The sequence below is a fragment of the Melanerpes formicivorus genome, unplaced genomic scaffold (assembly GCF_026170545.1).
Source record: "Melanerpes formicivorus ecotype bairdi unplaced genomic scaffold, bMelFor1.0.p_v2 SCAF_8, whole genome shotgun sequence".
In the NCBI taxonomy this organism is placed as follows: domain Eukaryota; kingdom Metazoa; phylum Chordata; class Aves; order Piciformes; family Picidae; genus Melanerpes; species Melanerpes formicivorus.
In genome coordinates this window covers 6,409,882-6,436,649 of record NW_027142360.1, presented here as the reverse complement: position 1 = coordinate 6,436,649, position 26,768 = coordinate 6,409,882, and the positions used below count along the sequence as shown (strand labels likewise).

At 41.5% G+C, this 26,768-nt stretch overlaps 1 protein-coding gene across 3 annotated transcripts in view; it reads right to left on the bottom strand.

Moving 5' to 3' along the window:
• Positions 1-26,768, bottom strand: part of PIK3C2G (phosphatidylinositol-4-phosphate 3-kinase catalytic subunit type 2 gamma) — a 240,616-nt gene that overhangs the window by 153,180 nt on the left and 60,668 nt on the right. For all 3 annotated transcript variants that reach the window (XM_068141892.1, XM_068141893.1, XM_068141894.1), the window contains exons 11-15: positions 24,262-24,457; positions 20,111-20,233; positions 15,312-15,443; positions 5,877-5,991; positions 2,464-2,594 (exon numbers count right to left, since the gene is read on the bottom strand). In XM_068141892.1, the coding sequence (XP_067997993.1) occupies positions 2,464-2,594; positions 5,877-5,991; positions 15,312-15,443; positions 20,111-20,233; positions 24,262-24,457 (697 nt within the window). The remainder of the gene's footprint in view (positions 1-2,463; positions 2,595-5,876; positions 5,992-15,311; positions 15,444-20,110; positions 20,234-24,261; positions 24,458-26,768) is intronic.

Genomic DNA, 26,768 nt, shown 5'->3' with positions numbered 1-26,768 from the left:
ACACTGATTCTGAGCAGAGAAAGAGGAGGAACAGAATCAGGTTGCTGTGCTGTCCATGTTGTGGCAGTGCTGCATGTTTGTGTGTGTGTGCTGGCTGGTTAAAGTACTGCTTTCTGCCTGTGTCAAGAACCAGGAATAACCAAGTCCACCTCTCTAACAGCTGAACCTAGGGACACAGAGCCACATCAGCCTTGCATTCATAACATGACTGGATTCAACAGCCGATAACAAGGAAAATGATGCAGCTGTCTGTTTTTAACTGTTATTTCTTCTTTTTCTATCACAGAGTTAAGAACCTTTTCTGCCCATTCACATGTCCCCTTTGTTTTCAGTAGAATGAACATACAGATCCCAATAGCCTGAAAAAAGGTTCCTTGAGTCTTCTATCCACAGGCAATCATTTCTTTCAAAATCATATTTGAGGCTTGTAAGCCTGAAGCATCATCACACAGACATATTGCCACTAAAAAAAAAATCTATCTAGATTCCTGTCTTTTTCTTGACACATGAAGAAAGGAAGGATGAGATCTTCAGGTATGATTGTAATAATGTGTTTTGGATACCAGAACATTCTTACAAACTTGTAATGAAAAATGACTGAGGAAGGTAAAATTTCCTCTGGCAGAGATACAACAAAAATTACAGGCTGACAGTTTTCTCTTGATCAGAAAGTACTTTGAAATGGTATTCCTTCATACAAACCCCAAATATGCTACCCTTCATTTGGCAGATCAACTTTGCCTGCAAGACAGGATAGTAAAAAACAACAAACTATGGAAAAAAAGCCAGGGCTAGCATTCTATTTCCTCCAAGAACTTATTACTGAATTTATCAAAGCCTTAACTCCAGCCTGATGACTTTCAGTGCTCTCTTCCCTTCATATTCCTACAGAACCCAAAATTGTTGTATTAGGGATGCCATAGGGCCTGCCGTTGCTTGGCCTTTGTAATAGCTACTCATGAACCTGATATCCCTGAATTTGTGTATAGCCTCCTTGAATCTAATTGTGTTTACCACCACAGCTTTGTGACAGCAGGTTTTAAAAGTTCACTGCCTACTGTCTTTGGAAGTATTCTCTTCCATTTGTGGACAATTGATTCATTAAATGTTGCTGGTTCAAATATTGTGGGATTTGATGATGCATTCTCCTTGTCCACCAGCACCATGATTTTATAAAAATCATTCAATATATGCAAGATAGCTTTTGATGGACAATTAATTTGAACAACTCTGACTGGAATAATGGCTTTCCAAAAGCATTTGTGTTCCCAGTTCCACTCAGATTATATCCAAAATTATTTTATACAGTACATAATTCTAATTGGTAATATAACTTACGCACAGCTAAGCATACTAATCACAGAATCACACAGAATCACGGAATCACCAAGGTTGGAAGAGACCTCAAAGATTATCAAGTCCAACCTGTCACCCAACACCTCATGACTAGACCATGGCACCAAGTGCCACGTCCAAACCCCTCTTGAACACCTCGAGGGATGGTGACTCCACCACCTCCCTGGGCAGCACATTCCAATGGCTAACAACTCTCTCTGTGACGAACTTTCTCCTCACCTCTAGCCTAAACTTCCCCTGGTGCAGCTTGAAACTGTGTCCTCTTGTTCTGGTGCTGGTTGCCTGGGAGAAGAGGCCAACCCCCTCCTGGCTACAACCACCCTTCAGGTAGTTGTAGAGAGCAATGAGGTCTCCTCTGAGCCTCCTCTTCTCCAGGCTAAACAATCCCAACCCCCTCAGCCTCTCCTCATAGAGATTGTGCTTGAGGCCTCTCCCCAGCCTCATTGCCCTTCTCAATATCTCAATATCCTTCTTAAACTGAGGGGCCCAGAACTGGACACAGTACTCAAAGTGTGGCCTAACCAGTGCTGAGTACAGGGGCACAATGACTTCCCTGCTCCAGCTGGCCACACTATTCTTGATGCATGCCAGGATGCCATTGGCCTTCTTGGCCACCTGGGTTTTTCTCTTTGTCTTTATCTACAACTTCCCACACTACTTTCCTTGCTTATAACTTGACCCAAATTGTTTTAATAAACATACATTATTTAACTATTATATCTGAAATCTGATTGTATTATTACTAAGGAGGCTGATTTTCACAGAACCCAAACGTTTTCTTGCTAATACTGATAAAGACTTATTGCATCACCTGAAAATCTTATTTTGAATCAAAAAATTCGTTTCTTGCTTCAAAGACATAAAAAGATATAGTAAAAGAAAGGACAAACCTATCTACTTCTAAACAAGCAAAATACACTGCCACCTCCAGGGGCTTATTTAGGCTTTGCCGTGATCTATTCTCTCATTTAGAGGTGTTACTTCTCAAATCAATCAAGCCTCCTTCAGAGGAAAATTTTGTTTTTAAAGAACTGGATGCATTTAATTGTGATCGATAGATAAGTACAGCAAGCCAAGAATCAGTAGGGCTAGCTGGGCACAACTTACAGCAGGAGAGAATGTCTCTGCGAAAATCTTGCAATGTGCTTCAGGCAATCTTCGGCTGGCTCTTCGTGATGATCTCTTCTTTCTTCAGGTTCAGGTTTAATGAACTCCAAATTAGTTTCTGGAAAGTCAATCTTTATAAAAAGAATGAAAAAAGAAAAAAAGAAAGGACCTGTTTTAGCAATACATATCCTCAAATACACCTGTCAATAAATATTTTCTTGGATTAGTAGAGGAAGCTTATAAAATGATGTTGGATAATGGGTTGGATGCAATGATCTTGAAGGTCTCTTCCAACCTGGTCTGGTGTATTGTATTGTATTGTATTGTATTGTATTGTATTGTATTGTATTGTATTCTATTCTATTCTATTCTATTCTATTCTATTCTATTCTATTCTATTCTATTCTATTTTTAAAATATTAGAAGGAAAAGGGTACAATTCTTTGAGGATGTTCACTGTATACAATATATCCTCTTTAACATCTTTATTGATGATCTGGATGAGGGCATTGAGTCTATCATCAGTAAATTTGCTGATGACACCAAGCTGGGGACAGGAGTTGATCTGCTAGAGGGTTGAGAGGCTTTGCAGAGAGACCTCGACAGGCTGGACAGATGGGCAGAATCCAACAACATGAGATTTAACACATCCAAGTGCCGGGTTCTGCACATTGGCCACAACAACCCCATGCAGAGCTACAGGCTGGGGTCAGAGTGGCTGGAGAGCAACCAGGCAGAGAGGGACCTGGGGGTGCTGGTTGATGGTAGGATGAACATGAGCCTGCAGTGTGCCCAGGCAGCCAAGAGGGCCAATGGCATCCTGGCCTGCATTAAGAACAGTGTGGCCAGCAGGAGCAGGGAGGTCATTCTGCCCCTGTACACTGCACTGGTTAGGCCACACCTCGAGTACTGTGTCCAGTTCTGGGCTCCTCAGTTTAGGAAGGAGGTTGACTTGCTGGAACGAGTCCAGAGAAGGGCAACAAAGTTGGTGAGGGGCTTGGAACACAAGCCCTATGAGGAGAGACTGAGGGAGCTGGGGCTGCTTAGCCTGGAGAGGAGGAGACTCAGGGGTGACCTTATTGCTCTCTACAACTACCTGAAGGGGGGTTGTAAACAGGCAGAGGTTGGTCTCTTCTTCCAGGCAGCCAGCACTAGAACAAGAGGACACAGTCTCAGGCTGCGCCAGGGGAAGTTCAGGCTGGAGGTCAGGAGGAAGTTTTACACGGAGAGAGTGATTGCACATTGGAATGGGCTGCCTGGGGAGGTGGTGGAGTCACCGTCACTGGAGGTGTTCAGGAGGAGACTTGACAGGGTGCTTGGTTACATGGGTTAGTTGATTGGGTGGTGTTGGGTGATAGGTTGGACGTGATGATCTTGAAGGTCTCTTCCAACCTGGTCTATTCTATTCTATTCTATTCTATTCTATTCTATTCTATTCTATTCTATTCTATTCTATTCTATTCTATTCTATTCCATTCCATTCCATTCCATTCCATTCCATTCCATTCCATTCCATTCCATTCCATTCCATTCTATATTACTTAAATGTGTTGGTGATAAATTCAGGCCCCAAAAAAATTAGTGAGAGATTTTTTACTGACTTTCTTCGGCAAATTTCATAAACTCAAAGCAGATCTAACTTTTTCTTCTTTTTTTCCCTTTCCCCCTGTTTTTTGATGAGATGTGATTCTTAAATGGAAATCATTCTTTAATATAGACTTATATGTTTCTGAAAAAATCGGGATAATTCTGATGTGCAGCTTTCCAGGGCAGAAGATAGAGAAAAGGTTCTTAATTTCACAGTATCACAGTATAACTAAGGTTGGAAGAGACCTTGAGGATCATCGAGTCCAACCTATAAACACAGACCCCATGACTAGACCATGGCACCAAGTGCCACATCCAATCTCCTCTTGAACGCCTCCAGGGACGGTGACTCCACCACCTCCCCAGGCAGCACATTCCAATGACGGAATGACTTGCTCAGTGAAGAACTTCCTCCTCACCTCAAGCCTAAACTTCCCCTGGCGCAGCTTGAGACTGTGTCCCCTTGTTCTGGTGCTGGTTGCCTGGGAGAAGAGACCAACCCCTTCCTGGCTACAATTAATTAATTAAATTGATCTTTAGAGCAGCTGTGATTCTCAGGTCCAGAAATTTCACTCCTGGATGTTCAAATCCACATATATAGTACAGTATCTACCAATGTTTTAATTCTTTAGACTTATGTACACATGCCAGAAATTTAGGATAATGATTTTTAGGACACAGAGAAAGAAAGGACTCAACCAAAACTAGAAGTCTTGAGGTTCTTGATAATCTTACTGCAGACTTTGCTGAAAATTCAAGCTGTCCTGCAAAATTAAGCTCAGTTTCCGCATTGCATTTTGGTTTATTAATGCACAGCATAACCCTGTGTCTTTATCTATTTTTTTTAAATATGTGCTATTGAAATGCATAATTCTTCTAAAGGTCAGCAGTTATTCACTACAAAATGTAAATGTCTTGTTGACCACATGAGAAAAGCTCTCTTTGTGACATTTTCAACACATTCACAACCCATGATAGTCACATGCATGGGAATAACAGAAAAGAAGGTGGGGAGGAATGAGAGACCCTCATGTTCCATTTCTTTCAGTGGAGAGAGATTACAAATTAATAGCCATTTACTGTCTCAAGTTCCCTTTATTATTAATAGGTGGAGCTATTTTAAGGAATCCTCTTCTACTGAGCTCCTCAAATTAGAAAATCCTCATTTGCTTTTCTATTAAAAATAGCCTATTTTTAGGCCAGCCTCATGTATCATCTGCTTTTACACATCATTTTCTAGCAGTAATTTGGCTTTTTAATACACAAAACAAACAGTTTTACCCTCACAATACTCAGTTACTAAATTGGAGAGGCAGCAAAACTACCATGCAGACCTAATGCATTTTCAATACTGGGAGCACCGTACTGCTCAGCATGGAGTCATGGAGGAAATGCTGTACTGATACCTATTTGCAATTGCTTGAAGCCACTTTCTTTACAGAACCTTTCTGCTAGTCAGTTTAATTGCAAGCTTGGCATGCTATTCAATAGTACTCAAAAGTACAGATTTGAAAAGGCAGCTCTTAAGTAAGGTAAGAAGTAACTAATTTGCCTCACAAGTATTTTTGGAACCAAAATTCTAACAAAAATGACCCTACAAAAACCTTGTCTAGCCCTCAGAGGTGGTGAGACAGAAAATGTGATACATATTTGCCACTGTGCAGACTTACAGACTTTCATCCATTAAGGTCAACATACTTTCTTTGAGTGGCTGTAACAGAAAGTATTTTCAATTTGCATCATCTGATGAGCTGTGGGAACAGCCTTTTCTCTTGCACTTTGTTAGAAAACAACCCTTTCTTCCTTCTGCTTTCTCATTTTCTTACCTGCAAGGTTACAGAGGTTGGTGGATCAGTACTGCAGATGCCTGGGGTGATCATGGTTGTTGGAAGCATGCTGTACAGTGTCATGCTAAGCAGCACAGTTCCATGAATGAGTCGCCTGTAACATACAGGAAGAAATACTTCATTAGTCCTGGAGATGAGGTGAACTAGGCTTATTGAAATTACATGAAAGAACATGTTACCGGATAGCTTAAAAGACAAGCAAGTGAGAAGAACCCTTTTATTTTTATGTGGCTACTACAAATCTGGCTAAATCAGTAGAGGCTATGTACTGATGGCCTCACTGCTTTAGTGGTATCTGTGCAGTTGCAGGGATCAAGACACAAATTATGCTGTCAAGACATTCTAGGTCAGCTCCATGCTTTACTACTGACTCCTCGTGACAGGGCTTGCCATTTAAACTAGGTGTAAAAGAAGAGCAAAGCATTATTTCTATCTCAAGATTTAATTTTGAGGATGGATGTTAGAGATTGTGAAGTGTCAACACACTGTGTAAGGTGAATGGTGGTATACATTTATTCCACAAAAAGGAAAACTCACAGCAGCCTACTGCAACCATGAAGGGTCTCTAGTGATGTGTTGAGGGTAGGGAAATTGTATATATCTCAGAGACTCCAAAGTTTGAGTGGGATAGTTTGTAGTGCATGTGCAAAGTCTTTTGAACAGATAAAAGATTCTGAAGTACCAGCCTGAGCACTACATGTACAAGAAAGTCTCATCAGAAACAGGCACGTCTATGGTCTGCAGATAAAACCCAGCTTCATTTCACAGGCAAACACAATTCAATCTAGAGAACATAAATAAAATCAGGAAGTTCAGGTGTAAATTCTAGTCAGAACCAATCCACTCAAAATCAAAACACAGTACCTGAATAAATGACAATACAGTGCACTGGACTCACTCTTAAATTTATCCATATCTTAATACTTAGTGAGGTCAGAAATTTTATTACATTCAACATCTCATCTTTTACTGACTGTTTTTATTGTGATGGTTCCAGGCACTGCTCAATCAAAAGAGCTGAGAGAGCAAACTAGGTACAAGGGAATCCAGGTGGACTTTTTGATCCCAGCATGAGTTTACAACATTGATGTAAGAAAGTACCTTTTGAATGGCAAACAAATAAATTGTTGCTAAATCATCTGAAAAAGTAATTTTTGTAGTCAACACGGTGTAAAACTAATTCAGGGCTATTTTCTTTTTCACCTCTCAAGCTATTCATATTAGTGCCAACATTTTATTGTGAGAATACAGCTCAAGAGGATTAAAGACAAAACCAAACCTATTTCCTAAAGTTTCTTTTGCAGTTGTAGGTAGATTTGCAGGGGAAAGGAGGCAGAAAAGGAGTTGTGATGCGTACAACATAGCACTCAGAGGGGAAAGCAGTTATGTGATATGAAGGCTTTCACATTTAGGTCACTGATGTGAATATGGAAGTGATCAATGGTGATTCAAAGTTGTTGGGGTTTTCTTGTGATGCGTACTTGGATGACCTTTAATAAATGAGTGGCACTTCTTCAAACACTTCTTTGTTGACAGAGGTTTACATCATAATTTGAACTAACTGACACTTGTTAGAAGGGAGAGGAGTAGCTGAAATCTGAATGAACATGAAGACTAAATTACCCTTGTGAGCTCTCATTACTGCTAATCACTTTCATATTGTGCTCTAAAACTATAGGGGGCTTTTAGAATAAATTTAAACAAAAAATTAAAAATACCGTGGATTTTTTTGTTTTTCCTGGCAAACCTTGATGGACAAGTAAAAGAAGTAGCACAGACCTCAGAGGCACCCCTGACATGTTTAATTGAGACATTTTCTGACCTCATTATTTCAACTCGTTTGCACCCCGTATAGATGAGGCTAAAGACTGTCCAGGAAGGTAAGGAAGAATCAGCAGATGGACTGCTCAAAGTCCCTACCTGGAGAAACAGCAAGTAAAGCAATATATCTTTGCTGGACAGAAGACACTTCACATGTTAAAGAAAGGACAGGACTGTGAGTAAACCCAAAGACAGTAAACCACTTTGGTAGTATGGAGATGATATCTCCTAAGGAAAATGGAATGGAATAGAAGGGAATGGAAGGGAATGGAAGGAAATGGAATAAAGCAGGTTGGAAAAGACCTTTGAGATCATCGAGTCCAACCTATCACCCAACACCATCTAGGCAACTAAACCATGGCACCAAGCACCCCATCCAGTCTCTTACGAAACACCTCCAGGGACGGGGACTCCACCACCTCCCTGGGCAGCCCATTCCAATGTCCAATCTCTCTTTCTGGGAAGAACTTTCTCCTCACCTCCAGCCTAAACCTCCTTTGGCACAGCTTGAGACTGTGTCCTCTTGTTCTGGTGCTGGTTGCCTGGGAGAAGAGACCAACCCCCACCTGGCTACAACCTCCCTTCAGGCTGAGGCTGAGGGATCTGGGCTTCCTTAGCCTGGAGAAGAGAAGGCTCAGGGGAGACCTCATTGACATCTACAGCTACCTGAAGGGAAGTTTCATGCAGGATCCATTTAGAAAAGGAAGGAGCTAGCATCATGAGAATGATACAGAATTGGCAGATTCTTCTCTCTGCAGATGAATTTAGACAGACCACTCCCTGTTCTGCCTGCCAGTTTTTCCATGTGTAAGGTGAGGGTAGTGATGCTGACCTTCTTAAAGACTGTATAATGATCCCAGCAATAGACAATGGCTTCCATGTAGCAATTTCAGCATCAAGTACGTCAGAAGGTGCGTAAAGAGGTGCTGCTCTGTGCCTACTGTCATTTTGTTATTTACATTCTCATGCAAAACTGAAGCAGATGGAAATCCCTGGAATTACACAGATCCCCAGCTTTTGTTTATTACCAGAGTTAAAATAAGCTTCTGGTCTTATCACAGCAGAAGAGGACACAGCTATTTAAGGACAGTTCAAGTTACTCTAACCCCAAATCTTTTTGAACTGAATTCACATGAGAGACTCCCCTCACCAGCAAGATGCACTTTTTGTTTGCTCTGTTTTGGAAACACCAGTTCAAAATAAATTGTATCATTAGAATTGGTGAAGTCAGAGCAATGGCTGTTGTGGGGGACACGAGAGCTCCCAAACTGCCCCAGATGATGGATTTCAGATGTGTTAATTAGCTCTGCATTACTAAACTGTTCAGCCCAGGAGACAAACCAATTTTTCTGATGTGAAGAAAGGAAAAGTCAGCGCAGAGGTTTGCAAACACATTTTTGAGTTGCCTTTTGCATCAGAAAAAGAGCTATTGATATAGATGCACCATCAAGGACTTTATTGGCATTGATTTAGAGCCACTATCTAAAGTGAACCACCTGATAAGAGTGAGAAATGTGCACGTGGAGGCTTGCCTGCTGGACAAATTGTCAGCTACCATCATCATTACCATGTTCATTCTCATATGTATGTAGCATTAGACTTACTGTTTAGATTGGATATAACAGAAAAATGAGGACAAAATATAGTGTAAAAATAATGTAATTATCCCCAAACTTGACATTGTAAGCCTCAGAAATTCAAAGTTGAGGTTAAATTCACTGGAAATTCAAAGCTGCTAAGCTATAAACCCCCTCATTATCTTATGGCCCAAGGAGCCTTAATTCTACATTGGAATGATACTGTAAAATAACTACTATAATTACAAATGCTAGAGAATTCTAGAAAATTCAAATAAGAGAGATCAATTTCAGCTGCAAAGTAATGCTTAGTTAGTACACTTTTAGAGAAGAACTGGAGTGTTAAAATTTCAGAAAATAGTTACAGCTCTTTGATCTGGCAAGGGACTTTGACATGGTCTTGCCCAAAAGCATGAGAAACTTCTTCACACTCCTTGAAAACAGATGAAAGGAATTTGTATACTGAATATGGTAAAATGAGTTCAGGTTTTCTTACTCCTCAGTTCAAACTAAACATAGAGAATTAAATTATGAAGGAAGGAAGCAACCATACAATGACAATAACAATTTTGGAAACAAAAGTAGATAAGAGAAAATAGAATGAAATGAAATTTACAGAGAGGATTACATTTAGAGATTTGGTTGTTTTTTTTTTTTGTTTGCCCTAGGTCACTCAAAAATTAAGATTCCTAAGTAATGTCTGGAATTAAGCAAAGCTGATAACATATTTCCCCCTTATTAATGTAGAATCAGTCAGGGTTGGAAGGGACCACAAGGATCATCTAGTTCCAACCCCCCAGCCATGGGCAGGGACACCCCACACTAGATCAGGCTGGACAGAACCTCATCCAGCCTGGGCTTAAACACCTCCAGAGATGGGGCCTCAACCACCTCCCTGGACAACACATTCCAGGGCTTCACCACTCTCATGGTGAAGAACTTCCTCCTCACATCCAGCCTGAATCTCCCCACCTCCAGCTTCATTCCATTCCCCCTAGTCCTATCACTACCTGAGATCCTGAGAAGTCCCTCCCCAGCCTTCTTGTAGCCCCCTTCAGACACTGGAAGGCCACAATAAGGTCACCTCGGAGCCTTCTCTTCTGCAGACTGAACAGCCCCAAATCCTTCAAATCTGTCCTCATAGGAGAGGTGCTCCAGCCCTCTGATCATCCTCGTGGCCCTTCTCTGGACACGTTTCAGCACCTCCAGATACCTCCTGTGATAGGGGCTCCAGAACAGGACGCAGTACTCCAGGTGGGGTCTCAGCAGAGCTGAGCAGAGGGGGAGAATCACCTCCCTCGACCTGCTGGCCACACTTTTCTTGATGCAGCCCAGAATCTGATTGGCCTTCTGGGCTGCAAGTGCACATTGAGAGCTCATGTTGAGCTTCTCATCCACCAGCACCCCCAAGTCTCTCTCCTCAGGGCTGCTTTCCAGCCAGTCACTGCCCAGCCTATATTTGTGCCTGGGATTGCTTTGACCCAGCTGCAGGACCCTGCCCTTGGTCTTGTTGAACCTCCTGAGGTTGGCTTGTGCCCACCTCTCCAGCCTGTCAAGGTCCCTCTGGATGGCCTCCCTTCCCTCCAGCGTGTCTGCTGCACCACACAGCTTGGTGTCATCAGCAAACAAGGAGCTTGAATGGAATACCTGGGGTTTTTTTTGTTTGTGTTTTTAAAATCAGAATGAGCTCTAATGGGACAGAAATGTGGAACAGTATTTTTAAAATATTTGACTTTCTTATTTTTAACAAAAAAATGTTGAATTTTTCTTTAAACAAGCATCTGAATAGAGGAAGAGGCTACTCTCTGTCCTTATCTTTGTTGACCCTGAGAAGAATGCCTTAGTGACCAACTGGATTTGAACAAGGCTGTTTAATGACCCAGGCAAATACCTCAAGGCTATTGGCTTCTTCAAAGAGTTTATTTTTGTCCTTCCTCTATAAATTAAATCCTAGACATGAGAACACTGAGACTTTTTTAGGACCCATGTCACCTCTGAGAAAAGCTTTCTTTTGAGAAAATGCTGTTTTCCAAGCTAGAAATGTTTTGCCAATGATTTACTGGTCAGATTTCTTTAATCTCTTTATATACATTTCCATTACATCTTAGAGACCCTAATACCATAATCCTTGCAATAATATGTGGTACTCTTGGCATATCAGTGTGACACTGCAGGTATGAATCTTTTCTTGGTACATACTCCCAAGTTTCAGAAGGACTCTTTTGAAATCAGTCTTGATTTTAGTTCCATTCCAGCAGCAAAGGGAGCCACGCTGGGTTCATTGCTCTGTTTATGAACATTTTTCACAAAATTGGTAAGTCAAACATTGTTTGGTTGGTTGGTTTTGGTTTGTTGTTTTGGGCCGTTTTTTTTGGGGTGTTGTTTGTTTGTTTTTGTGGAGCAGGAAACAGCCTCTCAAAGTCCTACTGTTACTTCTCAGCTACTTCAACTAATTGATAGTATTAGCTATTAAGAATCACTTGACAGTTTTAAAATCCTACTTCTTTCCAAGTAGGTAACCCCAAGAGCTGGCTTACTCTACCAAATATTCATGACCTTCCAAAGAAATGGAAAAGGAGGCTGGGTGAATGTTCTGAGATTTTCAAGTTTCCTACTTCACAGTATCACAGTATCACCAAGGTTGGAAGAGACCTCAAAGATCATCAAGTCCAACCTGTCACCACTGACCTCATGACTAGACCATGGCATCAAGTGTCACGTCCAATCCCCTCTTGAAAGCCTCCAGGGACGGTGACTCAACCACCTCCCTGGGCAGCACACTCCAATGACCAATGACTCTCTCAGTGAAGAACTTTCTCCTCACCTCAAGCCTAAACTTCCCCTGGTGCAGCCTGAGACTGTGTCCCCTTGTTCTGGTGCTGGTTGCCTGGGAGAAGAGACCAACCCCTTCCTGGCTACAACCACCCTTCAGGTAGTTGTAGAGAGCAATGAGGTCACCCCTGAGCCTCCTCTTCTCCAGGCTAAACAATCCCAGCTCCCTCAGCCTCTCCTCATAGGGCTTGTGCTCAAGGCCTCTCACCAGCCTCGTTGTCCTTCTCTGGACACGTTCAAGTGTCTCGATGTCCTTCTTAAACTGAGGGGCCCTGAGCTGGACACAGTACTCAAGGTGTGGCCTAACCAGTGCTGAGTACAGGGTCAGAATGACTTCCCAGCTCCTGCTGGCCACACTACTCTTGATGCAGGCCAGGATGCCGTTGGCCTTCTTGGCCACCTGGGCACACTGCTGGCTCATGTTTAGGCAGCTGTCAATTCAGAAGGAATTTCAGGGCTATTCTCTCTTTCTTTATTTATTTTTAATTTCTTTTTAAACCAGCCTACCCATTGAAATGATGGTGAATGAATAGAATGAAAAATTCTGTGGAGTTGTGACTGGCTAAAAGAGAAAAAAGCGTTTAGGCTTCTTTGTGTTTTGTAATTACTATAATTGTGACACAGCTATCAAATTAGGGGGTGTTGAACATGCTATTCCTTCATCATTCCTCCCCAACTACTCTACTTTTATTTCTGCTTTGAAGGGTCATTTCAGCAATAATCTCTACAATTATACAGTAGATGAAATGAAAGTAGCCCCCTATGCCCTTCACTGTGCTGATTGTGCATAGCAGGGAAAAAGGGAGCCATTTTTCCACTAACATTTTCAGTGCTTACTCCAATGGTATACATTAAAATTACACATCACAGGAAGCTGAGGGATTTCAGATCTACCAAAAATTGTTGCTCTGGGATTTGAGTTTTAAAAAATAAGAAAAGGTCTACTGCAACACAGTGCTTAAAAACAGGATTCTCACTTATCACATTGACCTCAAAAGGTGCCTGAGTGTTCTCCAATTAAACCATGTTTAATGCTCTGCTCCTGAATGTACTCAGCTTGATGGGATGAGGACATCTAGATATTTCATCTCAAGTTAGACTCTCAGCCAATATAGAATAGAATCAACCAGGTTGGAAGAGACCTCAGATATCATCAAGTCCAACCTCTTTCCTAATATCTAATACCTCCTGGAAACTAAACATGGCACCAAGTGCCACATCCAATCCTTTTATGAATACCTCCAGGGACAGTGACTCCGCCACCTCCCTGGGCAGCACATTCCAATGGCCAATTCTTTCTGTGAAGAACTTTCTCCTCACTTCCAGCCTAAATTACCCCTGGTGCAGTTTGAGACTGTGTCCTCTTGTTCTGGTGCTGGTTGCCTGGGAGAAGAGACCAATCCCCACCTGGCTACAACTTCCCTTCAGGTAGTTGTAGACAGCAATAAGGTCTCCCCTGAGCCTCCTCTTCTCCAGGCTAAACCCAGCTCCCTCAGCCTCTCCTCATAGGGCTTGTGCTCGAGACCTCCCCCCGCCTTGTTGCCCTTCTCTGGACACGTTCAAGTATCTCAATGTCCTTCTTAAACTGAGGAACCAGGATGTTTCAACCTAAGAACCAGGATGGCAGAAATACTCAAATATAACACATTTGCTTTAGAAAGATACATGTGAGTGATGTGTTCTTCTTCAGGTTAACTATGACAGAAAAGCTACTGAATAAAATGTTTAAGCAGTCCTTGGAAGAGAGATCTGATTCATAGTTTTTTCCTTCCTTCAAGGTAAGGGTTCTAATCATTAAGTCACACAAGAATGCTCTCTTTTACTGAGCACAGTAATCTTGAATTTTCTTCTGAAAAGATGGGAAAAGCCTCTAGTGCAGCCCAACTCATTTTGTAGCATTTTAAGCCTAAATGTTCAGTAGAACACAAGGTCTTCAAGCAGTTAATTAATATATGTAATTAAATATTTTTATTTTCTTTTAAATGGTGATTGACACCATATGCAGAAACAGATGAAGATGTTTCAAGATGAGGAAAGGGCTACAGCTTAGAGACCAATATTTATGAAGAAACCTGTGGGATTAGAATAGAATAGAATAGAATAGAATAGAATAGAATAGAATAGAATAGAATAGAATAGAATAGAATAGACCAGACCAGGTTGGAAGAGACCTTTGAGATCATTGTGTCCAACCCATCACCCAACACCATCTAAGCAACTAAACCATGCAACCAAGCACCCCATCAAGTCTCCTTCTAAACACCTCCAGTGATGGCAACTCCACCACCTCCTCATGCAGCACATTCCGATGTACAATCACTCTTTCTATGAAGAACTTCTTCATCACCTCAAGCCTAAACTTCCCCTGGCACAGCTTGAGACTGTGTCCTCTTGTTCTGGTGCTGGTTGCCTGGGAGAAGAGACCAGCCCCCACCTGTCTACAACCTCCCTTCAGGCAGTTGCAGACAGCAAGAAGGTCTCCCCTGAGCCTCCTCTTCTCCAGGCTAAGCAACCCCAGTTCCCTCAGCCTCTCCTCATAGGCCTTGTGTTCCAAATATATCTATTGCACTAAGAACATATAGGGCTATGAATTTGAAGCAAAATTAAGTATTACTGTAAAGGCTCAATCTAAACATATTTTGTGCCCTACAGAAAACTTACCTTAGATCACTGATTTTGCATCACTGCATAGACATTCAAGGCTATAAGCATCTCTAAACCAGTTATGTGCTGTGTAGAAAGAAGAGGTTAAAAGGAGAAAACTTCTGCAGTAGTGTGTAGAGGGGAAGGCGCTCATTGTGGTGCTCCACCGAGCAGTGTGAATGGGTGTGAGAACGAAATGCAGACAGAGAAAACATTTGAAATGCAAGGCTATGCTGAGAAGGGTTTTGAAAAGCTACAGAAAAGAGTAAAGCAAGGCATTTCAAGAGATCTAGAGAACTTTATTGTGTTAAACAGTGACATAAGCCAAGTTCAAAAAAATACACATTGGAAAGAAATAAAAGGTTATTATAGATAGGGCTCTTACTAGCACATCAAGAGCATTTTACTGCAAGTGACTGTCTCAGTCTTCAGGACCTTGCTCTGGTAAGAGTATTTCTGTCCTTTTATAGTTATCTCAGGTTGAGGGCAGTACTATTCAAGAATGGTCTTTTCTTAAGCAGACATACAAAATTGAACTTACTCTTTTGGATACAATGGGGAACATGTCCAAGCAAGCACTTCTGCATTTTTAGAGGCATTGTTTACTCCAAGGAGTTTTATTGTCAGCATAGTTTCCCTCGGAAGAGCTTTTATTCTTAGAGGAAAATTGATTCTAAAAGAAAATAAATTAAAAAAAAAAAAAAAGATAAAAGTGAATCTTAACAAAAATGTTGAATATTGTTACCACAAGTGAGTTCTTTCTGCATTCTTCTAGATGTTTTAACACATGAATCAAGCTATAAATTACAGGAGTTGCACGCTGAAGAAAAATGCAGCTGACAGATATGCTCAACACATTGATGAGTATTGCCAGCCATTAACTTGAGTCATTGAGCTTGAGAAGAGGCATTATAAAAACTTATTACTGCAGTGGTAACCACTGGAGCTGACAAAGGCAGGAAAAGCTTAGTTAAACTTTTGCTTTAGAATTACCTTTTTAATGAAGGGCTATTTCCAAACAAGTGTCCCCTAGGGTGAATTGTAAACCAGTAATTATTTATTGTCTTGTATCTCCTGAGGAAGATGTTGCTTAAGGAACTGAGAGTTTGCCTGTTGAGTACAGTAAACCAGTAATTTTCTTGTTCAGATGTGCTTTGGTGGTGTGGTATTTCCCAAACACAATTTTAAGGCACATTTTGTCTTAACACCAAGTGATTCACACTTTTTAGTGAGAAAATACAGTTCTAACAATATTCACCTCAGCTTTGTATTGACCATCAGCAAATTTGGTAGGTCATTCAATTTGTTTATACAGACTCTATGAAGTGATTTAAAATCATAACTTAGAATGACTACAGCAAAGAACACACTTTCATGGTGTATGGAAATATAATATGTGTAACTACCCAGACATGTGCAAGTATATATTTTTCCTGAAAGGAATGTTTAAGATGGATGGTGCTTTTCTAGCTTCTCCCATGTAGAATAGAATAGAATAGAATAAACCAGGTTGGAAGAGAGCCTCAAGATCATCATGTCTAACCCATCATCCAACACCACCTAATCAACTAAACCATTCAACCAAGCACCCTATCAGGTCTCCTCCTGGATACCTCCAGTGATGGTGACTCCACCACCTCCCCAGGCAGCCCATTCCAATGGACAATCTCTCTCTGTGTATAACTTCCTCCTAACCTCCAGCCTAAACCTCCCTCTGGTGCAGACTGAGACTGTGTCCTCTTGTTCTGGTACTGGTTGCCTGGGAGAAGAGACCAACATCTGCCTGTCTACAACCACCCTTCAGGTAGTTGTAGACAGCAATAAGGTCACCCTTGTGTTCCAAGTCCCTCACCAACTTTGTTGCCCATTTCTGGACGTGCTCCAGAAAGTCAACCTCCTTCCTAAACTGAGGAGCCCAGAACTGGACACAGTACTCAAGGTGTGGCACAACCAGTGCAGTGTACAGGGGCAGAATGACCTCCCTGCTCCTGCTGGCCATACTGTTCCTGATGCAGGCCAGGATGCCATTGGCCCTCTTGGCTGCCTGGGCTCACTGCAGGCTCACGTTCAGCCTACCATCGACCAGCACCCCTCAGTCCCTCTCTGCCTGGCCTCTCTCCAGCCACTCTGACCCCAGCCTGTAGCACTGCATGGGGTTGTTGTGGCCAATGTGCAGAACCCGGCACTTGGATGTGTTAAATCTCATACCATTGGATTCTGCCCATCTGTCCAGCATGTCGAGGTCTCTCTGCAAAGCCTCTCTACCCTCCAGCAGATCAACTCCTGCCCTCAGCTTGGAGTCATCTGCAAATTTACTGATGATGGACTCAATGCCCTCATTGAGATCATCAATAAAGATGTTAAAGAGCACAGGAGTATATTCAGTGCAAATTAAAATTTCTCAAGTAGAATATGAAATGAATTGCATTTCTCTGTATAAACAAAATCAGTAAAAGAAGCTACAGGCTAAAAGAATTATTCTGCATGGACAACATAAGCATTAAGAGAACAAAAGATCCACATAAACCTGAGATTAAGAAAACAAGGTAGAAAATAAGTATAAATAATGCAGATTCCATTTAGCTTTCGGGTATTCAATCTAGACTGGTAGAACACAGTCTCAAACTGCACCAGTTTAAGCTTGTCTTGGGGCATGCTACCCAACTTCTTTTAAACTGAACCCTGGTAAATTAATGAATGGAGAAGGTGGATGTCAATTAAACACCATTTTCATTAATACCTGAGAATCCCATGGAAATATATTTTGCTCATTACACTTTGTATTATTTTCAAGCCTAGATGAAAATGAGGAGCAGGATGCTATCAAGAATGATAAAGAAAGTTATTCTGAAGTCTTGGGGTGAATATTTTTTTGTTGTATATACCAAGACTAAGATCTGGATAACTTGTCAGTGATGATGATGATTGCACATCCTCTTAGAAGAGAGCTGTTAGCCATTGGATTGGACTGTCCAGGGAGGTGGTAGAGTCACTGTCCCTGGAGGTGTTCAAAATGGGATTGGATGTGGCACTTGAAGCCGTGGTATAATAGTCATGAGGTGTTGGGTGACAGGTTGGACTTGATGATCTTTGAAGTCTTTTCCAACCTTATTGATTCTATGATTCTGTGAAACAATGAACCCTCAGCAACTTTTAGAAATTAAGCAGTAAGTAAACATATAGAAATAGGTATTTTGAAAGTATAGTAGCCTGAAAAACCAGGATTATGGATAGCAGAAATAAAGTAACAGTATAAGGTAAAATTTGCATGAGATTTTGCTCCTAATTCCAAATCTGTCAAAGTTCTATCAGTTTCTGAAAAGTTTCCCTGAATGCTCAAGGGAGCCACTGAAAGAAAGTGGATGGTTTTCAGCTGAAATTTTCAAGTACCCCAAATTATCATCAATGTCAAAATTTCAGATGTCAGTCCTAAACATCTGAAAATTATTCAGATTTGCATACTTCTGTCTTTGAATAATGAACCAAGACAGCAATTGCTCACTCCTGATGAGCAGAACTGAGACGCAATTCTCAACTGTCTTCCCACATGTCCCTATTTATAGCTTTCTACTATGCTTTCTTTGTCTCATGCCCTCTTCATCACTCATAAGTAGAAACAATTATTAGGAAACTGTTCTATATGTTATAGCTAGCTCGTTCTCTTTTTCACGTATAGGCCAAGAACCCTGCCCATGTTGCATAAAGTGTTCAACTAAGTTACACTTTGAGGCATTGTTAAGACTGTGTAGAGACAAAAGTTAAGAAACTGAGACATGCATTTTCTAATACTGATAATTGTTAACACTCCTTGTGAACTCTGAGCAATGAAAAAAACCTCACAATATCCTCACTGCACTAAGCAAAGGCTTGCCAGACATTCCCTAGGATGCAATATATAGCACTACCAGATGTACACCAGCGGAAAAAGAACTGGGTAACATCGACAAGAGTTAGACATCCCAAGAATTACAGCATGGGCTAGAGAGGGCCAAAATTTCCATTCCAGTGGTATGTGATACATCGAGAAGGAGAATATCATAGAATCACAGAATGTTAGGGGCTGGAAGGGACCTTGAAAGATCATCTACTCCAACCCCCCTGCCAGAGCAGGATCACCTATACCAGGTCACACAGGAATGCATCCAGGCAGGTTTTGAATATTTCCAGAGAGGGAGACTCCACAACTCCCAGGGGCAGCCTGTTCCAGTGTTCCATCACTCTCACAGGGAAAAATTCTTCCTCATGTTTACATGGAACTTCCTATGCCTCAGCTTCCACCCAATGCCCCTTGTCCTGTCACTGGGCATCACCGAGCAGAGCCTGACTCCATCCTCTTGGCCCTCACCCTTTACATATTTATAAACATGACTGAGGTCACCCCTCAGTCTCCTTTTCTTCAAACTCAACAGCCACAGCTCCCTCAGTCTGTCCTCCTACTCCTTCTACTCCTTCAATAATTTTTGTGGCTCTGTGCTGGACTCTTTCAAGCAGTTCCCTGAGGTCCTTCTTGAACTGAGAGGCCCAGAACTGGACAAAACATTCCATATGTGGCGTCACCAGGGCAGAGCATCTATAATGCTTTAAAGAACTTTGATTAATGCACACCTGAGCTTACTGAGCTGGAATTATCCTTTCTGACTGCATGAGGCTCAGCCAAAAGGATGACTAACAAGAAGGAGATAGAACAGTAGCCAAAAACAAGGCATGCTGTGGGTGAACAATTTCAGCTGTGGTTGAGAAGAACAGGAAAGCTACTCACTGAGAAGGTACTATTCACAGGTGTTAGATAAAGTTAGACAGATTGTTTCAAAGGACAAAGGCCCAATATTATTAATGGAATGAAGCTGGAGGTGGGGAGATTCAGGCTAGATGTGAGGAGGAGGTTCTTCACCATGAGAGTGGTGAAACCCTGGAATGGGTTGTCCAGGGAGGTGGTCGAGGCCCCGTCCCTGGGGGTGTTTAAGACCAGGCTGGATGAGGCTCTGTCCAGCCTGATCTAGTGTGGGGTGTCCCTGCCCATGGCAGGGGGGTTGGAACTAGATGATCCTTGTGGTCCCTTCCAACCCTGAATGAAACTATGAAACTATTATAAGAGTCCTCCATGAAGAAGGGTTCTGGGGCAACTCAGGCTTTACCATGAGAGTGAAAATAGACAGCTAACTAAAATATGAAAAGGGAAGTCCAAATGCCAATGGCTATTCCACTCTGTTCTCACACAAATCTCCCTAAGTTTATATGAATTCTGCAGAGTTTCAGTCACTCAGAAGATCAAATAAAGAAATAAATATTCAATATGTAAAATCCTTCAGACAAATACATATCAAACAGACCAAAACTTACTTCTCATTCCAGTCAGTCAGGAAAAAGAAAGATCTTCTTACTGGTATTTTTTTGCAGATCTTCACTTGACATATTGTTTTTCCAGCATAAGTTAGTGAAGAGGAAAATGAGAAAACTTTGTAGCTACAGAATGGGGGAAAAAAAAGAAAAAAACAATAAAAAAGATTAGTTTTACCATTGGCAGCACAGTAAATTGGGGGTTAACCTTTCTGAATGTGGTGAAGTTCTATCCTTACATGCAAAAAAGAATCAACATAATAAATCTCATAATTATGTGTGTGTTTATTTTGGGTTGCTCGGGGTTTTAATTTTGGAGTTCAAGAAAAGTACTTAGAGCATCTAGATCCTAATCTAGACTAACTGATTTTTTTTTTTCATTATTACATTCAAGAGAAGTTTGGATGTCCATTTCTCAATCTGTTAAAAAAAATAAAGCAGATTGGTCCTTAAAACAATACATACATTTATTACAGCAGAAGCATTAAGTCCTTTATGTTGGCACTCCTCAGCCACACCAGCTTCATTGTATAATTCAGGTCTGGGGCTATCTGCTGGTTTCATATCCTGCTTACTGAAATCTTACAAAATTTCAGGTAAAATAGAGGACTAGTGTGTAATTGACTGATGTTCTTAATGGTAAATTCCAGATCTTCCTGCCACTCTCAGCTTTAGGCCACACTATGTAAAATAATGATGAACGTGGGAAATCATATCAAATATGAACAGGAAATTGGAAGCATTTGCAGACTGAAGGTGCCTGGTTTTAGCTTAAGAATGATGGCTAATCTCTTGCAGAACATTAGAATAATTGTTAAAATTATTGCAGCAGATACATTTTGGCTGTCTTTCTCTCATTTATTTATTTAAAGTTAATGAAAATTATGAAATCTGTAGTATCTACAAGGTATCAATTCAAAGGAAAAAAAATTATAAAGCTAAGAAATGCTTCTGCTCTTAAATGTGGCATCTTTCCTCCACAGGCTAAACATTACAGGATAGTGCAGGAAACGAAAGGTGTTAATAAAAATCAAAAGACTGAGCATTGTTGCCCAGACAGAAGTATTGATACATAAAATGTCCTAGCTGTGAGCCACAAGCTGCCCAGGGCAAAAGAATAGACTGAGTGATCTGGGGTTGCTTAGCCTGGAGAAAAGGAGGCTTATGGGAGACCTTCTTGCTGTCTGCAACTGCCTGAAGGGAGCTTGTAGCCAGGTGGGGGTTGGTTTCTTCTCCCAGGCAACCAGCACCAGAACAAGAGGACACAGTCTCAAGCAGTGCCAGGGGAGGTTTAGGCTAGATATTAGGAAGAAGTTCTTCCCAGAAAGAGTAATTGGCCATTGGAATGTGCTGCCCAGGGAGGTGGTGGAGTCACCTTCACTGGAGGTGTTTAAAAACAGACTGTATGGGGCGCTTGGTGCCTTGGTTTGGTTGCTTAGGTGGTGTTGGGTGATAGGTTGGACTTGACGATCTCACAGGTCTTTTACAACCTGGTTAATCCTATCCTATCCTATCCTATCCTATCCTATCCTATCCTATCCTATCCTATCCTATCCTATCCTATCCTATCCTATCCTATCCTATCCTATCCTATCCTATCCTATCCTATCCTATCCTATCCTATCCCCTTTTTCCAAGGAGTAAAATAAAAATGCTCCATGCTGGATTGGGAGTTTAAATGGAAATTCTATTTTCAAATGTATACAAAATGCATTCAGGTAAAAGGAATACATTTAGGCCTACTAGCCCAAAACCTTCCAGAAACCTCCACCCTACTCTGCCTCAGCCAAACTGCCCCCTTCAACCACCCAAAACTCAGGCCTACCACAGACTTCAACAGGCCCTGTGGCGTAGCTGGAAATTCCCTGCCAGCCAAGGCTGAGAAAAGCTCTCCCCCACAAACCATAAGACAAGAGCATGCACTTTCCAACTGGAGAAAAGAGAGAGAGATATCTGGCTGTGTACTCCCTTAAATAGAGAAATACAAGGAAATGGAATTGAATAACAGATTACAATATCCTGGGATGAACTACCCATTCCCCTGGGACTTTCTGGCCTTTGGAAGACTTTTCTTTGTGGTTATACCGATTAACTCTTGGTTTCCCTTAACGTACCACAATAAAATAAAGACATATTCCTTGTATATAAACTATAAGGACCTCATCCTGGAAAGACACAATGCTTCAGTCTGACTGAAGTCGGAAACATTGTTCAGACTGCATGCAGTTTAACCCATTTTAGGTCTTTGTAGAGGATTTTGCCCAGGTAGCTTTATGAGTTCAAAGGGATGACTCTACAGTTGTGCTGCAAACAACACTTCTTATCTCCCAGATACAGACAGGAAGCTGATTTTTTGGGGGGCTGTAGAAACAAATGCAGCCAAACACAAAGCTAGTAACATTATGCCAGTAGCAAAATACAAGGCATATTTGATATGGGATTTAAATGAGATAGAACAACAAACTGATAACAGAAACAAGAAGGCATGAAGGAAGGAATTGGTTTTACAATATTATTCCAAAAATTGTAATTTCTGTACATATGCTTTTAATGAGAACAGAAATAAGACAGGAATGAGAAATTGGAGTGCATAAATATAGAAAAAATCAATCCACAAAAGTGAGCTTGAGGTAGAATTGACAGGACAGTAACATGATTCTGTAAAACATAAGACAACTCACGTTCTCTTACTCCAAGTACTTAAAAGAGAAGCTGTTTATCACATACTGGTATGCAGAGAGGAAGAAACAATGCAAGACAGTAAGGGATGTCCATATGCTAGCATTGATAATATATAGATTATATATGTCATATACAGTAGATCATAAAAGATGACCTTCAGGAAAGGAAAAATGAGAGCCATGACACAACCAGAATGAATTCATGCAGTAGAGAAATAAGAACAGACAGTATGTGGTGCAGCTAGCAAAAGAATTTGAGGAAAGTAGGTGTCAGAGTGGCAGTCCACGTTAAGAAGCCCATGCTATGAATATTAGAAAGACTGGAAAGAGATTAAGGAGGAAGATAGATTGTCATTTTCACTTGCTTGGCCATAGCATTCAATTAATCAGTGGCCTTTAGGTTATATGCAGTTTGCTATTTTTTCTGGTAAAGCAAAATGCAGTGGGAATGGTATAACCATCTGAAAATCAGGATAGTGCTTTTAGTGTATTTATTACCTTAACTAATGCAAATTCTCTCAGATTTTTATTAACCTTCTAATTACAGCTAATGATGTATAGTGTACATTTTTGCTCATAGTCTAATGCAAATGATCCCACTGGCTTTTAATCAGTCATTTGGTATTCAAAGTAAAGTGGGAACAAGGGGGAAGTATTAATAAAAACTGAGAATAGCATCTGGACCCATAAAAGTAATGCTGCCAGGCTGTAGTCATCTATCCTCCTTTCATCACACTGGAGTGGTAAGAGGAGAACACCAATTTTGAGCAGAGTAGGAAAAGCAGCTTATTGAAGAGACAGCTAATTTGATCAAATAAAGAATACAGAAAAGAACAGTTTAATCAGCCTTTTATTAAAATAGTCTCCTCCTTTCCTGCACTGTGCTTAGACTTGTAAACTATGCTTATTTTGATTGTGAGGATGGTCAGTGCACATGCTTAGCTAAGTAATGTGATTTGAGTATACCAAGAGCACAACCTGCAGAGAAAACCTAACTAAGATTGGGGTTAAGCAATGGCACCCCTCTGCTAACTTGGTAAGCTCTTTTTCAACCCTTTCAGTTACTTGTAGTGCAGAAAACAAAGTTCCAATTCAAACTTTCTCTGCCTGCAGCACACATCCTTTCCTCCCTCCTGCTGAGCAAATCAGTAACAGAAGCATTTGCACGCATACCCATCAAGGCCAGTGCTCTGATGTTGCTTCTATTACCATCCTTCCACATTGGTCTAGGGCAACCATCTGTTCCACCTCCTTGATTCTCCATTTATCTATGGAGCTTGAAGTCTCTTTGTCAGTCAAGCTTAAGTAAATGCACTTTGTGCTAGCAAACCAGTGGAGATACACCCATTTACTCAGTCTCTAACCTTAGTATGGGAGTATCACCTAAGACAGTGAAGTGGGCTAGTATCCATGAAAAATGTTACCTAAGACATAACACCTGTTCCTGTGAAGACCCACTGGATTTCTTCCTACCTGTTCACCCAGGCTTCCGGGATGTTATGGGCAGCATAAACAGTGAAGCTGAGCTGGGAATCTAGGCTGATGTCTGCACACAAAGGGATTTTAGGTATGCTGGCAAGCTGGAAATTTGTATCAAAGCTTCTGCTGTAAACATGGATGAGACAAGAAATGGCAAAGGAAAGCTCCGTCACAGCAGCCTCTATTAATGCTGAGAGGAAAGAGAGATAAATAAAGGTTAGCAATAGGTCATCTTTGAAGAACCATATTTATCTTAACCCATCAGTTACAGCTTTAAGATGCTTCCTAGTAAAATTTAATTAAAATGACATAACCTACCAACTGAAGCCAATTAGCCATCTGTGCTTCTGCAACCAGCCTTAGCTCATTTCTGGTGTATCATTAACAGTTTTTCATTACAGTGCTTCCAAATTAAGGCATTTTCAAAGTAAGCATCTTAAACTACAGTAAGTTACTCTGTGCCTCAGATATGCCATTTTAAACTGTTAATTATTTTCCTGAAAAGAATTTTATTATGTATGTTGTAATTTCAGCATCTATGTAGCTACTCAGTTCAAGGGATCTGGCAATGCAGCAGTAGAATGAAGAAAAGGCATTGGTTAAATTTTAAGACCATAAAGCTGTTGTAACTGTAGGTAAACAATTCCTAAAATATATATAACAGCAGTCAGAATCTGACATAGTCAGATTCAGGTGGTCATGGATTGGTGATAACATTGTACAATGATGGAGATATGAATTGCAGGCTGTACCCTCATTCATATCACATTTATTTATGGTTTTTCCTATGGCTTCAGCTTTGCAGTTTTCTTTCTCTGCAGTTACTGGCTTTTATCCATCTTCCTTCTCTCTGTGTTTCTGGAGAAGGTAGGGATTGCCTGATTGACAGTGTAAATTAAAATCCCTGGTCCTAGCAGCCTCCATCAAGTGAAGAGAGCGGATATAAGCACTCAGGCAAAGGAAGGGTTGAGAGAGAAGTGTCAGATTATATTTTATCATTCCAGGATCAGAACAATTCATCTTCCAGGAGAAGTACCCCAAATTCTCTTCCACCCCCACCCCCCCCTCTCCTCTAACTCATGATCAAGAACACACTCTCATCACCTTTCTCAGGTCCTGACATACTCCCTGAACTTGTCTGGTCACTGTGCTGAGCAGTCATTAGCTGTTTAATGGTGTCTACTGACAAAAAAAAATATTTTCCAGGAACAGGAAGCCTGGCACTTGCTTGTATCAGATTTTCATACTCAGGATAGGTGCAGGAATGATCAAGCTGGGGGCAGGTGTTGACCTGCTGGAGGGTAGAGAGGCTTTGCACAGGGACCTCGACAGGCTGGACAGATGGGCAGAATCCAATGGTATGAGATTTGACACATCCAAGTGCCAGGTTCTGCACATTGGCCACAACAACCCCATGCAGTGCTACAGGCTGGGGTCAGAGTGGCTGGAGAGAGGACAGGCAGAAAGGGACCTGGGGGTACTGGTCGATGGTAGGCTGAACATGAGCCTGCAGTGTGCCCAGGCAGCCAGGAGGGCCAATGGCATCCTGGCCTGCATCAGGAACAGTGTGGCCAACAGGAGCAGGGAGGTCATTCTGCCCCTGTACACTGCACTGGTTAGGCCACACCTGGAGCACTGCGTCCAGTTCTGGGCCCCTCAGTTTAGGAAGGATGTTGAGTTGCTGGAACGTGAAGAGCAACAAAGTTGGTGAGGGGTTTGGAACACAACCCCTATGAGGAGTGTCTGAGGGAGCTGGGGTTGTTTAGCCTGGAGAAGAGGAGTCTCAGAGGAGACCTTATTGCTCTCTACAACTACCTGAAGGGTGGTTGTAGACAGCAGGGGGTTGGTCTCTTCTCCCAGGCAACCAGCATCAGAATAAGAGGACACAGTCTCAGTCTGCACCAGGGGAGGTTTAGGCTGGAGGTGAGAAGAAAGTTCTTCACAGAGAGAGCCATTGGAATGTGCTGCCCAGGGATGTGGTGGAGTCACCATCTCTGGAGGGGTTCAAGAAGGGATTGGATGTGGCACTTGGTGTCGTGGTTTAGACATGAGGTCTGTGGTGACAGGTTGGACTTGAGGTCTCTTCCAACCTTGGTGATTGTGTGATTCTGTGATCATCATCAAGGTATCTGAGTCCTGTCATTATTTGAAAAGACAGCAACTCCAGCAATTCAGTTGGTAAGGACTGTTGATTCAATACCATAAGTTCATGGTGCATGCTAGACTTTCTGGGTTGGGTCCCAGAGAACTACTGATCAGATTCCAAAAGCTGCTTATTATGTCTGATCCAGTGAAATCCTTGCCTGAAGTAGCAAGGCTGTAGATATTGTATAAGCATTCATTCATCAGCTTTTGAGAAACACGGTGAATGACTAGTATTAGACCTCTGATAATCTTTACTTAAAGATTAAAGCAGTTTCTAAACAAATCATTAAGTGAGGTTTTTATTTCCACAGTATCTTTCAGGTTTTTCTCTTTTGTGATAGAGAGAAGATATAATG